The following is a 16017-nucleotide window of genomic DNA, read 5'->3' as shown; positions in this document are numbered from 1 at the left end:
TGTGAGCCTGAGGACGGTAGGATTTGGCCCAATGAGGGTGCTGAGTGCTGGACTGGCATGGAAGGGTTGTCAGTCTGGAGGTCCAGCTACCCTCTGAGTCCCAGGAGAGCAGGATTTGGCCCTTGGTTGTGCTGGTGGGGATGCTGAGCACCAGGTTGGGCTGCTGTGAGCAATGGCACGGTCCCTGGTGGGGTCCCAACCCTTGGAGTCCTGCTGCTTCCCGTGCCTGTGGCTGAGGATGGGGGACACTATCCAGCACCAGGAGCAGCTCAGTGGTGCACTGTGCCCCCCAGCACTCCCATAAAATCAGGACCCTGTGGTGCCAGGGCATCTCCCAGCCCTGGGGAACACTATCCAGGCAAGATTCAGCTTCATTAGCATGGTCCAACCCTGGCCTAACCCCATCCCACCCGTCTGGATGAAGGGAAGGGATGGAGCAGGCTTGGGGAGAGGGAAGACCAGAGGAAAAAAGGAGACACCCCCTCCCCAAGCCCTAGGGCTTTGCTTTGGACATTGCAAATTAGATTTTCTGAAAAGGAAATGTTTTACAGGCCATAAATTGTCTCAAAAGAAAAGGGGGATGGGGGGGCGGGGGGGCAGAGAAAATTGTGCAATTTTTTTTTTCTTTTTTTTTCTTTTTTTCTTTTTTTTTCTTTTTTTTTTTTTTTTTTTTTTTTTTGTGGATGGAAAAAGCAGGGGTGATGTGGCTGGAGCATCATGGCAGGAACTGGCTGGGAGCTCCTGCCATGGTGCCCCAGCTTCCATGCTGGTGCCTGCTAGGTGCCCGTGTGCCTTTCTGTCTTCGGCTTCTTCTGCCGCTTTTTGCCTTTATTTTTGGGTTCGGTTTTCTCTGAAACAGAAAAAAAGAGGAGAAAAGTAGAGCTCACTCGCTGGCCAGGCAACATGATCTGACCTGAGTCCCATCCATGGGATGCTGATCCCGTATCCTCTCTCAGGGTATTAGTGCTGGACCCAGTTTCTGATTCTGGGGACCCCAGAGCCCTGCCCTGGTCATGAAACAGCAGTGTGGGTCTGTGGGGGGTCTGGGTGTGCTGCTGGCATGGGCAGAGAGACCCTGGCATGTTGTCCCCACATCTCCCATGGCTGGACTCTCAGTCCTGGTACCCCAAAATCCCTAGGAATGGGGTGGGGCAGCTCAACCCAAGTGGAAGCTTCCTGGAGAAACCCCAGCTTGTCTGTGAGCAAGGACTGTGGGTGTTGGGAGAGGGGCAGTGGCTGCACCAACACCCCAAAGCCATGGCACAGCCGTGCTCAGCTCTGCCATGAGGTGGGAACCTGCCCAGCACCATGGGGCCCAGAAAGCCCCTGCGAGGATTTGGGCATGGTGGGAAGCAAGGTGGCTTTAGAGTGCACCCTTGCATAGGTGCTAATTCTCTCTCCCTGGGGATGCCCTCCATGTGTCGATTGTCCCCATCCCAGTGGCACAACCAGGGTGCTGGTAGAGCCTGGATGCAACCCAGGTAAACCCACTGCCAGCTTTCCAGGGTCAGGCTGTTGGGACCCAAATCTTTGCTCACCCCGAGAAGCTGCCACACACCCTCCACCTGGCTGAAGTGTTGGTGCTGAGACAACAAAGAAACGGGGATTCAGGATAAACCCTGCTGTGCCATGGGCTCCAGTGGGAGGGGGAATCTATGCTACAGATCAGAATGGTTGCCCCAAAAACTGGGCAGCTTTGTCGATCCTTGTCCCCCAGTGCCCACTAAAATTAGAGTCACATGGTGAGGGGCACAAGGGGCCATGACTATCCCTGGTGTTGCGTGTGCCAGCACTGTTGTCCCCAGTCCTTTCTGAGGGCTCCAGTTCTTGTCCTGCCTGGCTCTGAAACCCTGTTTCTCGGCTCTGATCTCCAGACAGTTGCCACCCACAAAGGAGAGGGCATGGCACGCACGCCAAGCGTCTGGAGAGCGGGACAGACACCCAAGGCAGATTTACAGCAGCGCAAGGGGTTTGTGCCATGGCCAAGCATGGAGGCTTTTCCCTTCCAGCCGCCTGGATGGCTCAGAAGTGGTGGCACAAATCTCTCATCACACGGTCGGGTTCGGCTGCCTGCCCTGGCTTGCCTGGGCTGGGGGTGTCTCAGATGCATCAAGTGAACTCCTCGTCCTCCTCCAGCATCTGGATCCTATAACCCAGCACTTGGCCAGGCGGGCAGGAGTCTGGGAGCAAGGGCAGACACACACTCTGCCGTGGCAGGGACTCTGAATAGCCTGCCCAGGAGTGGGAGACATGGAGGGGCTTCTGTCTCCTGAGGGGGCTGCTTGGGGGACACTCATGGGATTCCTTCTGTTGGACAGGGAACAGGCCTGTCTCTGAAGCTGATCCTAGACAGCAGCCTCAAGAGTAGAGTCCTGACAGTCCCTGAGCCCATCACCGTAGCCCCAGGGCTTCCAGCTTGCAGGAACACAGACAGAGGCAGGAGGCCAAGCACTTTTCTCGGGTTCCAGTGCCTTCCCAGTAACTTCACAGGATGAGGTGCTGAAACACTGGCAACAGCAGTCCTTGCCAGTGGGACCTGCTGTGTGCCAGGCAGGGCAGGGCATGGGCACCATGCTCCAGGACACAGTGCTCTTGAGCAGCCTGTCCTCTCACATTAAATTTCTTGCATCAAACTGTCACCAGCTCTGCGGGTCTGGAGCTGGCACACACCAGCAGGGAGGGGAACATCCTCAAAATTGATGCCACCTGGCACCCCAAAGATGTGAGTTGGGACCTGGGTGGGGAAGGGAATCAGCTTCTCTGCACTGTCAGCAGGAAAATATTACTTATGATTGATGGTGCTGGGATGAAGCCTCTCTCCTGGCTCCGTGGCCCTCACCCAGCATGCACGTCCTTTGCTGTTGCCCCCCTTCTTCATCCTTTTCCTCTCCACCCTCACAGTCCTGACCTCTCTGATCGCTGCCACGCTGGCGGTGCCGGCCAGTCCATCCCACAGCACAGAGTGATCCCGCAGCTCCGAACCGCAACCCTCGGTGGCTCAGATCTGCTGCCAGATCGGTATCTCATGCATCCCCCTTTCTGCCAGTTATTAAGTGGAGATTTATTAGGGTAGCTTCAGTCCAGATGCCTGCATCCAAAAATGACATCAGCCACGTCCTGGTTCCCATCGCCAGCCCTGCACCCGTGCACGCACCGCCTGGACAGACCCTGCAGCGGGTCTGGTGTGTGAAAGGTGGGGAGATCCCTGAGCCAGAGAGCCCCCAGCCTGGGAATGAGGTGGGGGGAAGTGCAGGAGCATGAGTGAACATCTGGCCATATAAGACATGGTGCCCAAAACTCCTGTTTTGGGAGTCTCCCAAAACTTTAGCCACAGAAATCTCCAGGGTGATGCCCTCCTGCCCCATGAGAATTCCAGCTTTTGGGGAGCTCAGAGGTTTTTGCAGGAACCTCCCCTGTGTGTCTCAACCCTCCTTACCCACAGCTGCAGTACAGAAAGCCTCCCTTCACGTCGTGGCAGGATGGGAGCTGGAGCTTGGCGGCCTCATCCCACCACGGCGGTTCATGCCAGTGCCCAGCCCAGTCCAGCGTGGAAGGGGACACTGGATTGTCCCAGGCAGTCTCGGGGACTGCCAGGTCAGCCCTAGGGCTGCTCAGCACATGTGCCTGAGATGACGGTTTTACCCAGAATTTCAAAATGCTTGAGAGATGACAGCATGGCTCTCCGGCCACTGCCAGACCCCTGCTGCCACGGTCCTCCTGCTGCGCCCCTCGGGCTCACTTTGGAAGGACGCGAAGCCGTCCCCAGCCCCGGCGGCGTGCTGCTCACCTCCCGGGCAGTGCTTTTTCATGCGGCACCTCCTGGTCTCCAGCAGCGCGGGGCAGGCAGTCCTCTCCTCCCGGGCAGCCTCCGGCACCTCCCGCACCCGCGTCTCCACGCCCCACTTGCAGCCGCAGGTGCGGCTCTCGTGAGTACAGGCGCTCCACTCGCTCCACGGCCCCGGCTCGCACGTCTCTACAGGGACAGCGACAGAAGGGATTGGTGACCCTCGGCGCCAGGCGCGTCCCCAGGGACGGCGGGCACGGGGTGCGGTTGCAGCTTACCTTGGCACTCGCGGGTGCCGGGCTGTGCCGCAGTGCCGGGGGGACACTGCCGAAAACACTGGCCCTTGTACAAGTAAAACTTGTCCTTGCACTTCATGCAGAAGTCTCTGCTGAAGCAGCTCTCGCAGCTGGGCGACCTGCACTCTGCCGGGAGGGACGGCCGGTCAGCGGGACAGCCCGGAGCACCCGGCATCCCCGGCACCCACCGGGGACCCAAAACCTGCGGGGTCAGGCTGCAGCTCTGGGCAAGGGAAAAGGGGACGAAAGCCCCCACAACCCGGCCGCCCCTGGATCCAGTGCCACAAGGATGCTGTGGGAAACGAAGCCATCGCCCTTCCCGCAGCACTGGGACCCGCAGGGTGGCGAGGGGAGCAGGGGGCACTTAGTAGGAGCAGGGGGACCCCGGCTGGCGCGGGACCTACTTGTGCATCTGTTGACCTCCAGACCCCGCACACCAAAGTAGCCTGGGGGACAAGTGTGGACGCACATCCCGTACTGGCGGATGCCGTCCCTCCAGATAAGCAGGAAGAGCCGGTGGTGGCAGGTGATGCAGCCGTTGTCCTCAGAGCACAGGACGCAGCCCGTGCAGTTTTCCAGCAGGCTGGCACTTGCTGCGGGGACAAATGGAGGAGAGGGGCTGCAGCACAGGTGCCGAGGTGGGTCCCAGCCCCGTGGTAGCCCCTTCCTGATTCTCCAGGGTGTCAGCACTGTCCTGTCTCCCTGCAAATGCCACCCCACCTCTCTCTGCTCCTCAAATCCCCACCTCTGTCCACGCTGGCAGCAAAGGGACACATGGAGCCATTGCTCCCAGCTTAATCATCATTGATGGCCTCCATCACTCCAAGATCCAGACTGAGGGTTTGCCCCATGCCCAGCACTGCCCATGGGTGACAGTCTGAGCCACATCCCAAGCTAGCCTTGCCCATCCCGTGGGAAGTGGAACAACCACTGGGTCAGCGGGTAGAAACATGATCTGACCTGGATTAATCAGTTGATGCTGGTTAAGTGTCAGAGGACAAAGGGCATTTTGGATGCACTCAAGAGGAGCTGAGAAGAGGATCTGTCTGTTTGCTCAAGAGTCTCTGCTGCCTCTCTGGCTGCCTGTGCTGTTACTCCCAGCCTGTGGGTGACTGACCTTGAGGTGCGTGACCTCTGTTCCCAGAGACAAGGACAGGGTGCCAACATCCACCAGCCCTCAGAGACACCACCAAGTGCTCCTGCTCTCCGAGCCCACAGAAAAGCAGCCTGGAGGGATGCTCCTGGCATAGGGGCACTTTGGGAGCCAGGAAGCATCGAGTTCTGGGGGCTACACATGCCCTCTGTCTTTTTGCAACTCCAGGCTGTCTGGGCATCACAAAAGGGGCCGCTGAACTCCTGCATGCAGGTATCCAATACCTTCACCATGCCCCTGTGTTGGGAACTGTTTGCTTGGCTCTGGCACCACAGCCTGAATAGCAGTGACAGTGCCAGAAGCCCCGGTACAGCATGCTTGGGACCTAGGCTCTGTACAACCATAGAACCACAGAATGGTTTGGGTTGGAAAAGACCTTCAGGATCATCTCAACCCCCCTGCCACGGGCAGACACACCTTCCACTAGACAAGGTTGCTACAAGCCCGAGCCACCTGCTGGGTGCTGCCTGGCACGGACAAAGACTCAGCCCTGGGAGCAATGCCTGGCACTGGTCCCTGTGACCCCAGAAGCTGCATCAGAAGGGTCCCACAGCTGTGGGGCTGGGGCAGAGGTGCTGGGAAAGCCGGGGAGATGCTGGCAGAGGATTCTGTCAGATGAGGATGTTGGGCGATGCCTCGCAGCCCCATGAGCTGGTCTCTGGCACAAGCCAGCCCACGGTGCTGTGGCGCCATGCAGTTGTCCCTAAGCTGGCTCATCCCAGTCCCTTCTCTGGGGCACACTGGAACGGCAGCATTGCCAGGAGCCTTCATTAGAGCTGCGTCTGCTGGGAGCACTAACGAAGCACCTTGGATCCATTAAGTTGTTATGGTCTCTGTTAGATATTTACCAAATGCTGACAACATTTGTGTTCCTGGCTGCAGCTGGAGTGGCTTCCCTGGAGACCCATGGATTTACGAGCCTCTTTCCCTTCCCTAATTCTTTTTGATATTTAGTGGGGGGTTTTCGCTGCTCTCCTTCCACCTCCAGCCAGGGCAAAGAAAGTGGGGAGCCCTGGATGGGCTCTGGGGCCTCCTTCCTCTCACTAGCTTTGGAAATAATCCCAAGGAGGTGGGAGACATGGGGTCATTCTCCTCCACTCCACAGTGCTGCTGGCATGACACACACATCTCTGCCACCGGGAGTGACACTGGGAGCCACCACAGAGAACAACAGAATGTGGCTCACTCTGAAACCATGGGCTTGGGGATTAGGGACAAGTGGTGGGTTCATCTCCTGTCCAGTGGTGATGGCAGAGTGCAGGGCTGAGCTGGGATGGGCACTGGGCATGCGGCACAGTGGGTACCTGAGTTGTGCTGGACATGGGTGTGACATTCCCCATCTCTGCCCACCCTACGCCCAGTCCTGCTGGGAACCATGAGTCCCTGGGGCACTGGACTGCCCAGACCAGAGCTCCCAATGGCAGTAGGGAGCTGCAGAATCTTTCGTGGCTCCTGGACCCTGTGCTGGTTTTTCTGTGCAGGTTATCCCAGGGTATATAACATATCTGGGATGTGAAGCCATGGCCGGACCCCCAGGCTGGCAAGACCTGAGGCCTTTGGAGCATTGTGCTACCCAGCATCAGGCACTGGTAGCTGGAGCCCCTCTTGGTGCTTGGCTGTTTCCCATCAGGGGTGTTTTGGCCACCAGCCTGGCCACCCACATCATCACACACACCTACTGCCTCCGCATGCCTTTAACATGGAACAACTTCAAGGGAAGCTCTCCGGGCCCGAGCCCTGAGAGCCCTGGTCCTGGGAGGTCCTGCCTCTACGCTGGCACGTGTTGGCCCCAAACCCAAGGCATTCCTGGCACAGAGCTGAGAACCAGCCCAGACCCACTCCACACAACCAGCTGGCAGTGCCTGGCACTGCCCGGTGAGGCGACATGAGCCAGTGCCCAAGGGAGGGGGCACGTGCCTCGGCACAGCCCCAGCACACCCTGCCCAGGCACCAAGCAGTGGCTCAGCTGCTGCCTCTTCCTGGGGAAAGGATGGGGCAGGGGACAGTGCCTGCCCTGGATCTGAGCATCCTTCCAGGAGGTTTTACTCCAAAGGCATTTAGTGTGTTATGCAGAGAAAGAAAATATTGGAAAATCAGCCCATTCTGTGCTATCCTCACTGTGTCTGGCTCTGCTGGGGTTTGCAGAGCTGGTCCCAGTGCCAGCCAGTGTCCCTTGTCTCCTGCCAGCCCCAAAGGCAGGGCTGGCACTGGGCAGGCAGTGCTATGGGGCTGCGCTCTGCATCTGCCCGCACTGCCAAGCCAGCCCCGTGCCACGCACCCAGAGGGGAACAGAGATAGTCCCCAAAGGGGCACAGGGGGAGGGGATGGGGGTAAGCTGGTTCCTGGCATCTCCAGCCCTGGTTCACAACTCATTTCTGCTCCTTGCAGGCAGGACAGTCAGCCTGGTGTCGCAAAGCCACCCCGCAGGACCCGAGCGGGACAAGCCCACTGCGCACACTGTACCTTGCTTCTTCCACCGGTTCTGCGTGAGCATTTCCATGGAGCTGATGAATAACAGCAACATGAATATTATCCACTGCATCTGGGCAGGAGTGATGTCGGACAGGGAAGAGATCAAATCATCCAAGCGGCTGGCGGGCTCGGGTCCTGCCAGAGCTGGTGAGGGGTGGTTGGAGAGCGACGAGTGGCTCCGGGCTCACACCATCCCAACCCGAGCTTCGGACACACAGCCACACTTCAAGGCAGCTCGAGCCGGCGATAGTGGGGCAGGCTGGGGCTGTCAGGCCCGGGGAGTGCTCATGGTGTCGGGGAAGTGCCGGCTCCTCCGGGGAGCTCTGCCTTTATAGTCAGTGTCAGCCCCCTCTCCTCACCCTCCCTTTCAAAATAATAATAATCCTAAAAAAAAAAATAAAAAATCCCCCAGCAGCAACAAAGCGACTGGCAAACGCCCTGGCTGGATCCCCCCGGAGCACTCCAGCCACCACCTCGGCTGGGAACCGTCCCGCCGTCCCGCCGCGGTCCGACTGTCCCGCTGCCATCCCAGCGCCGGGGTCACAGCGAAGCCCCCTGCGATTTTGGGGGGGTGGAGCCAGGAGGGTGACGCTGCCTGTGCCGGCCCCCCCGGCTCAGCTCCCCCCCGGCTCAGCCCCCGCTCCTTGTCCCCGCAGGGCTGGGGGAGCAGTGACAGCCCCCGGGCAGGGCTGAGCCCCCCCGGGCAGGGCTGAGTCCCCCGGAGCCGTGGTGGGGCTCCGGCAGCTCCGGCGGCGGCTGTGGGTCTGCCCCGGCTGTCCCCAGGATTGCAGCTGACTCTGATTTTCCGAGCGCTTCTTAACTCACCTCCCTCCGAGCTGCGGGAGCGAAGCTGAGCCGAGACGAGCTATGCCAAGCTGTTCCAAGCCAGGACGAGCTCACTGAGCTGTTCCGGGCTCCCATGAGGCTGTCCACACCCCTTGTCCCACGCTGTGCACCCCAAAACCCACCTTAGGGGCTGTGCTTGAAGTGGGATGCAGGACAGGAGGGAAACACCTCACTCGCCAGGTATTCGAGGTGACCTGTAGGTGCAGGTCCCCATCCTGGGAGCCCCATGTGCTTGTCCCGTCGTGCCAACCTTGGAACAGCCTGGTGACATCCCAACCAGGGCTCCAAGGCCACTGGCCACCAGTGACAGCCCCAGTGACAGCACATTCACTCCTGTCATCACCATGCACAAACCAGCACATGCTACCCCTCTCCTCCCCCCAGAGGGGGCACACAGAGACTTTTTGAGCACACAGGACCCCCCTGAGCACCCTGGGGCAGATCATCATCCACCTGCTCATCCCCCACGCCAACGAGCTGCAGGGCTGCTTTCCACCTCTCTGAGTCTGCATTGCCTGGGAGGGCCGAATGGGCTGGGGGCCACCGAGAACCAGGAAACTCACTGCACCAGAGTGGACCACCCACAGGGCTGCAGGGGATGTGTCCATCAGTGTCCTGGGGTGTCCAACCATGCCCAGGGACAATACATTTGGGTTAATCTTCTCTCTACCCTTGAATTTCTCCCTCCTGTTTCCCTTCTCTCCCCCAGCCCCCTGAGCCTCTCTCCCCACCGCTCCCATCCGGCACTGCTTCGTTCCATTCCTGAAGGGTTAATGATCAGACAACAAAGGAGCCATTTCAGACCCCTTTGGCCTCAGTGTAGGAAACCAGGAGTAATAACCGAGGAAACCAGGAGTAATAATGGTTGGGATCACTTTAGGTTTTTTTTCTAATTATGAAATAAATTGAAAAGTTACACATAAAACGCATAAATTAAAGCATCTGGCTCAGCTGAAATTTCCACAAACAATCAAACCTGCAGCATGCCATCACCATCAGGAGTTTGCAAGGGCTGGGGGGCCCATGTGGACATGGGGATGCTGGTGCCATCCCAAAACAGAAAAACAGGGATATGTCAATGGCATTGGGGATATCTGAGTGTCTCCAAATCCTGGCTGCAGGCAGCTGCTTTGGTGTGGATGGCAGTGACCGAGATGAGATGCAGGTGCCGCAGGGCAAGGAGCTTCCACAAGTTCTGTTGGGTGCCAGCCCAGCTGCCCTGGAGCAGATAGGGAATTTCCTTGTCCAGACCTGGAAGGCAAACACTAGGCAAGGGCCAGGGAAGAACCTCATACCTGGTCACGGTCTCTGGCTGCTGGCATGGGTAAGCGGATGTTGGCACAAGCCTTGCCAGGGTGACCTGTCACAGGAGGACACACTAATTAGACAGCTCTCATCACTGCTGGATCCTGGGGGCACCACTGGTCATTGCTCAGCCCATCCCCAGCTGTTTGGGATCACGGGGGATTTGCCAAGGGCGGCATAGCCACTGTCCGAATGCTCCTGCTGCAGTGTGCCAGGTATCCCTGAGAGAGCAGAGAAATCCACACCTTTCCCTTATTTGTCTGTTTATGACAAATCCAACTGTCGGCGGGAGGAGAGGTGGTGTCTGCTGTTTAACTGGGCACCTGACAGCCCTCTGTTGTACTGGAAGGGGTTTGGGGGGGCTGCGGGGAGGGGGAAGCCGAGCTGATGATGCCAGGGCAGCACCCGCGGTGACTCAGGGATGATGTCGGCGAGAAGCGAGGCTGAGCCGCGGGTGCTGCTGGCAGTTCCCGGCTGCTCACGCAGCCCCGCTCCACGCCAGCACAGAGGGAATGAAATGTTCCTCCTCCGTCTTCCAAAGCAGAAGGGAGAAAGTGTCCAGAAAGATAATTTGGAAAGTTTGTTTGACACTTGAGCGCACTTTCATCTTCGGAAAAATCTTGGTGACCTTCCAAAGCTGCACCGCCTGCTTCCCGGCACGGCAGGCGCCCCAGGGCACACGCCCGTGGCACCATCCCAGTGGCTGCTTTTGAGATGCTCAGGGCTCTGGAGAGGACAGTGTGGTCCCGCCGGGTGCACAGGTCAGCAGGGATGCGGTCACAGAGGTGGTGGCACAGGGATGCAGGCACAGGGATGCAGGTGCAGGGATGCTCCTAGCAAAGGTAGTAAAGTGAAAATTAAGTATCTGGAGCTGGCTAGGCGCAGAAGGAGACAGGAAGGGGCAGGGGGATGGAGGGAGCTCCTGGATGAGGGTGGGGTTTTCTCCTCAGGTGCCATGAGCTCTCAGCAGCCACGAGGGCTGGGAGGGATCTTCCCCAGTGCATCCCAGGCGATGAATGTGGGTTTGATCAGGGGAGGGTTTGAGCGGATGGTAGTGGATAAGGAAGAAAAATATTTGGCATTCCTTTCCCATCATAACAAGCCCAGATGCTTGGACGGTGGCAGCCACTTCCCACAGGAATGGAAAGTCACAGCTACTTTCACGCCAGTTCAGCAGAGGCCCTTTCCCTGCTCTTATGAAATGCCAGTTCCACCTCACGCCGCACCACAGCCCTCACTGGCATCCCATGACACGGCTCCCTCCATCACCCGGGCCCCTGGTGGTGGCACTGCCCATGACCCCGTTCCAGGAGAGGCAGAGTTTGGAGCATGGAAATGTGCTGGGAAAGACCAAGTAACAGATTTACAGCTGGTGTAGCTGGTGCTCCTTCCCACATGTCAACATGTTGGGAATACCTGGACTAGAACAGCCCTGCAAGGGAGGAGTGCTCTGGGGAGGCGGATGCCGTGGGAAGCATTAATGGGAAGCAGCTCCTGTCTGGTCAGAGCTGGTAGGAGCAACTCCAGCCTCCTGGCAGCCTAGCTCACCACCTCCCATGCCAGCACAGAGCCACTGAGGTCCCTTAGTGCTGGGGTGCCATCAGTTCTCCCAGATGAGAAGGAAGGTGTGAAGATGGCTGATTTTAGTGCTGACACGGTCAAGTGCAGCCCACAGCGTGCTCATGGCACATTTGCTCTCTCCTCCTCCCCCTCTTCCTCCTTTTCCTTCTCCTTTTCCTTCTCCTTCTCCTCCTCATGCCACACTGCAGCCATTCCTGGGTTTGTGCCACCCGCCATTCTGCTGTTCTCAGAGAATGTGGTATCCGAAGAGGCTTAAGATTTACTATAAATCAAGTCCTTTATCCCAGAGCGAGCTCTCAAGCTCCATCTCTCCTCTTGGCTCCTCTGGCTTACTCCAGTCCTGGATACCAGAGTGGCTGCACAGCCCTCGAGTGCTCCAGCTGCCAAAACAGGAGCAAAGCCCAAAGTGGGAACTGGCATCAAGTGGCGCTGAAGGCTGAGGGGCAGCAAGAGTAGGACAGGGAGCCGGGAGGAAAGGGAAGATGAGCAATGAGGATGGGAGGGAAGGCTCGGTGTCGAAACTGAATTTCTGGTCCATGTCAGCAGAGCAGATTTCCAGTGTTTATTTTATCTCTTTAGTTGAGCCCTTTTGAGGCAGAATATATTAAATGGCCTGACTTTATATAATGGAAATAATTGAAACAATACTCCTTCTTCCAGCCGCAGCGTGCCGTGATTTCAGCCAAGAGTGGCCAGCCTCCTCGAGGTGGTGGGGACAGCCGCCGCCGCCGCCGCTGGCGCTTGTTCGCTGGTTATTGTTGACACATGTCAGCGTCGCCTTCCAATTTCCGTACAGCTGTCAGAGCAGGGGGAACACCCGGCACTGGCGCGGGGTGGGCTCAGCGCCGGCCAGCGCTGATGGGCGCCGGGAAGGACGGCATCCCCACGCTGGACTCCTCTGCTCTGCGGGGCTGGTGGTGACGGCTGAGTTGGGATTTCCCAAGGGGAGGTGGTGTTGGGGCAGTGCTCTCAGGTAGCCAGGAGATGAGGATAGTGGAATGTGGAGAACCTTGGGAGGACGGAGGATGTGCTTGCTCGCTGCATGGACTGTTGAACTGTGACCTTGGTATTCGCTGGAGGAGGTGAAAGGAGGAGATGAATGTGAAGGCTGGGGGTTGTTGAAGGTTTTATCCAACTCTGCCCCAGCAGTGGGTGACATTGGGGCAGCAAAAGGCCCCCAGCCCCAGCATCCCTGTGGGAAAGCACTTGCACCAAGCACATCCTTGAAGCCGACATCAGTCTCCATCCCACATGAGCCACTGAAACTCTCTCATCGCTTCTTGAGCAGAGCTGAATGGATCAAACAAACAAACAAACAAACACAGTGGCGAGGAGTCACCAACATTGAGCCAGGCCATAAACCAATTCCCACTTGTGGGCACTGCAGGGTTCCTGGGAAGAGCTGGCAGGAGGTGATGGTAAGAGCAACAGCAGGCAAGGTCTTCAAGGAACTGAGACGTGGTGTGAAAAGTGTTCCAGAATCTCTTCCCGCCATTGTAGCCACTCCCCCTGGCCATGCACAATGGGGGCTCAGGAAAGGTTTCTCCAAGGAAAGGCAGGAGATGGGACTTGCAGTGCAGGACAGGGAGCCTGGGGTTTGAGGCAGCTGGACTGCAGATTCCTTTACTGTAGGGAGCTGGAATTCCCCAGATGAGTCGGGTGCTGCTACTGTGTCAAACAGGACTCCTCAGCCTGGGCACAGCCTGCTCTCCCAGCAAAGCCAAAGCATCAGTGACCATGGAGCATTCTCCTCTGTGCCAGATGTGACTATCAGCTGCCTCTGCCTTCCCTGCAATGAAAATCATGTGTTTGTAACTGGAAGGAGCAAGGCAGTGGTATTTTAGTATCTGGCCCTCTTCTATTCTCCTAAGAACCATATATGCCAAATTCAATTTTTTTTTTAAATATTTGGATTATTTAAGGAAACTATTTAGAAAGACAGATGGAAGTATCAGTCAGATGGATGTTCCTGGCTCCACGTGAGACAGCACTCAGAAGTCCCATTCTTTTTCAAATAATTTTAATGTGACTACATGATTCCCTCTTGCACATCATTCCCCAGGAGGGTAAATCCTCTGACTCTGGTGGATGACTCTCACCAGCTGGAATTCAGCAGAAGACAAAGGTTTTGGGCAGGCTGCTGGCTGGGGATGGGGAAATTCCCCCCCTCCTCCCCCTCCCCCCATAGCCACAGAGACCGGGAGGGCTGTGGAAGCAGCCACTGCAGTCGTGGCTCCGGTGGCTATGACCTGCTCTGCCCATGACCTGTCCTGCCCATGCCCTGCAGCAGCTGCAGCTCCCAGTGTGTACGCTCCCAGTCAGGGGATGTGGTGAGAGGCTGAGGTGACCCTGGGCAGTGGAAGGCAAGCAGGGTGCCCATCTGTGTGCCCTCAGGGAAGAAAAAATGGGATGTGTAACTGCACCTCAGCTTGTGCCAGGGCTGAGAGCCTGATGTTGGTGCTGGCATCACTCAGCTGGGACTCGATCACCAAAGGCGATGATGGTGTCTGTGTCTCACAATTTACTTTTATGCCATTTTGCTGATAATCCAACCCATGTCTCAGCTCTGGAAACTGCCCTGGATCCTCTGGTTGCAGCTGAACTTGGACTTTTGCAGCATCCCAACCCTCACGGACCCCTCTTGGCAGCAGGATGTGATCATTCCGTGACAAAAGCCAGCAGCTCCTCAGCTCCTGCCTGCCCTGGCCAAAGCTGCAGGGATGTGCTCATGCTTTGGACACCAAGCCAGGAGGAAACAGCGTGTCTAGGATCTTGTCCTTTGATGGACCCTGCTGTGCTGGCACGGGGTTGGGAAACACCCAATTGAAGTTCATGGTCCACAGGAACTGGAATTTGGGTCTCCCACGGGGACATGGGCCCCTCCTCACTCTCCCAGCCTCAGGATCCATCCTCAGTCCTGCTGACATCCCAACTCCTGACTCTGTCCCTGGGTCTCTAGGGCACTGCCTCCCATCCCTCACCTCCAGAAAAATTCAGGGACGTGGCACAGCCTGGACTATGGTCACCAGCCCTGCTGTGGCTGCCAGCGCCCCAGGGCCAGCGGCCGTGTGCCACGGTGACTTATAAAGGCTTTTTTTCAGAATTAATAACAGGAGGAACACAAACTTTAATATTTCTGAAGTGAAAATGGAGTGATAATTGTATTTAGTCGACATTGAGGAAAATTATTACCACCTGGCAGCCCCATTTGTGGCTGACGTCAAAGAGCACCATAAACCACCATTAGTTTGGAGAACACCAGGGGAAAAAAAAAGGAAAAGAGCAGAATTTGTGACCTTTGTATTAAAAAATCCAGGATCAGGAGCATCCTGGAATGCTGGACAGAGCAGGTCCCTAGGGCCTGTTTGCCATCAGGGGTTTGACTTACACTCAGGAGTGCCAGCAGATATGGTCCTCAGAGGTTGAATAAAAAGACATGAGGAAAAATGTTCCCTGCTCCTTTTTATTTTTTTCAGTGTTTTATATCCTGTTTATGCCACTAACAAATTCAATTTTCAGGAACTGGAATAAAGACAAAGCCTGAGCTGTTTAAAATGGGTTGTGGGCAGCTCCTGCTCGAAGCATACAGAGGAGGTTCATCACCCCAAAAGCACCAAATCGCAGGAGTGGGGAGGAAAGGGGGTTGGGGTGGGACAGTGGAGCTGAAACAGTGATGGACAGGGTGCCAGGTGGGTGCCCTGAGCCTCATGCCCACTTCTGAGTGTCCGTGCTGCTGCAGTTGGAGGAGGGATACAGGGGCACAGTCTCCAAATGGTCCCCAGTGCCATGGCCGGGCGCAAAGCCGTGGCAGCAGGATCTGGCTCATGGAAAGAATTCTTCACTTGGGAATTTGAGCAAAAAAGATTAAATGAAGTAAAAAATGCACACCACGCTATGAAAGCAGAAAAAGAACATTTCCAAATATCCCCAGCCTCCTCTGCACCCCGCACGCACTCCAGGCGCTCTCAGCTGCCACCTCTCCTTCCCAGTGCATTTTGGGGGTTCATGGCTCCCCACCACAGGGGAGAGCTCTGTCTCAGCTCTGAGGCAACCACAGCATGGAGAGACATCATGACCTGGTGCCCTCATCTCTTTCCATCCATCTCCACTCTTCCCTGGCTGTCTGGGAGGCTCCCAACAGAACCAACACGGCCATCCATTGCAGTAGGGATGTTCCGGCACCTTCCTGCAGGCAGAGGGTCTGTCCTGCTGAGGTCCCAACCCTGCTCTGGGGTGCAAAGGATGATTTCAGTCCCAGGGGAACTGATGCTGCTCATGGTTGCCCCAGAGACAGGGAATAAACTTGCATCAGTTCTTTGCAGGAGGAGAGATATTCCTGTGTAATATTCCAGGAACAGGGGTCTTGCGAGGATCACAGCAGTGCTTCCCACGGATGGGGATTTCCAGGGTCCTGGCATAGCAGTGCTTTCCCACTGTGGGCCTGGAGCAGGACTGCTTCCAGACATCACATTGAGGAAAAATCCCATCATACTGTGATGAGTGATGTGTGGCATGCCCTCCCCAGGTGCAAAATGCCTCCTCCCTTAAGAAAAAGGGGTAATTAAAGGCTACTGATGTTT

General features: G+C 56.9%; 1 protein-coding gene across 1 annotated transcript; it reads right to left on the bottom strand.

Annotated features, from left to right (window-relative positions):
- Positions 1 to 482: 482 nt before the first annotated feature.
- RSPO4 (R-spondin 4) lies at positions 483 to 8210 on the bottom strand. Its single transcript, XM_066198958.1, has 5 exons — positions 7697 to 8210; positions 4485 to 4673; positions 4063 to 4206; positions 3788 to 3973; positions 483 to 850 (listed from the first exon to the last, which is right to left on the bottom strand). The coding sequence occupies exons 1-5, from the start codon at positions 7773 to 7775 to the stop codon at positions 777 to 779; spliced, it is 672 nt and encodes a 223-aa protein (XP_066055055.1). The 5' UTR covers positions 7776 to 8210; the 3' UTR covers positions 483 to 776.
- Between the last annotated feature and the right edge of the window lie 7807 nt (positions 8211 to 16017).

The sequence above is a fragment of the Chamaea fasciata genome, unplaced genomic scaffold, assembly GCF_029207755.1.
Source record: "Chamaea fasciata isolate MVZ Bird 193981 ecotype frontalis unplaced genomic scaffold, bChaFas1.0.hap1 SCAF_17, whole genome shotgun sequence".
In the NCBI taxonomy this organism is placed as follows: Eukaryota; Metazoa; Chordata; class Aves; order Passeriformes; family Sylviidae; genus Chamaea; species Chamaea fasciata.
This window is presented reverse-complemented; position numbering and strand designations above follow the sequence as displayed.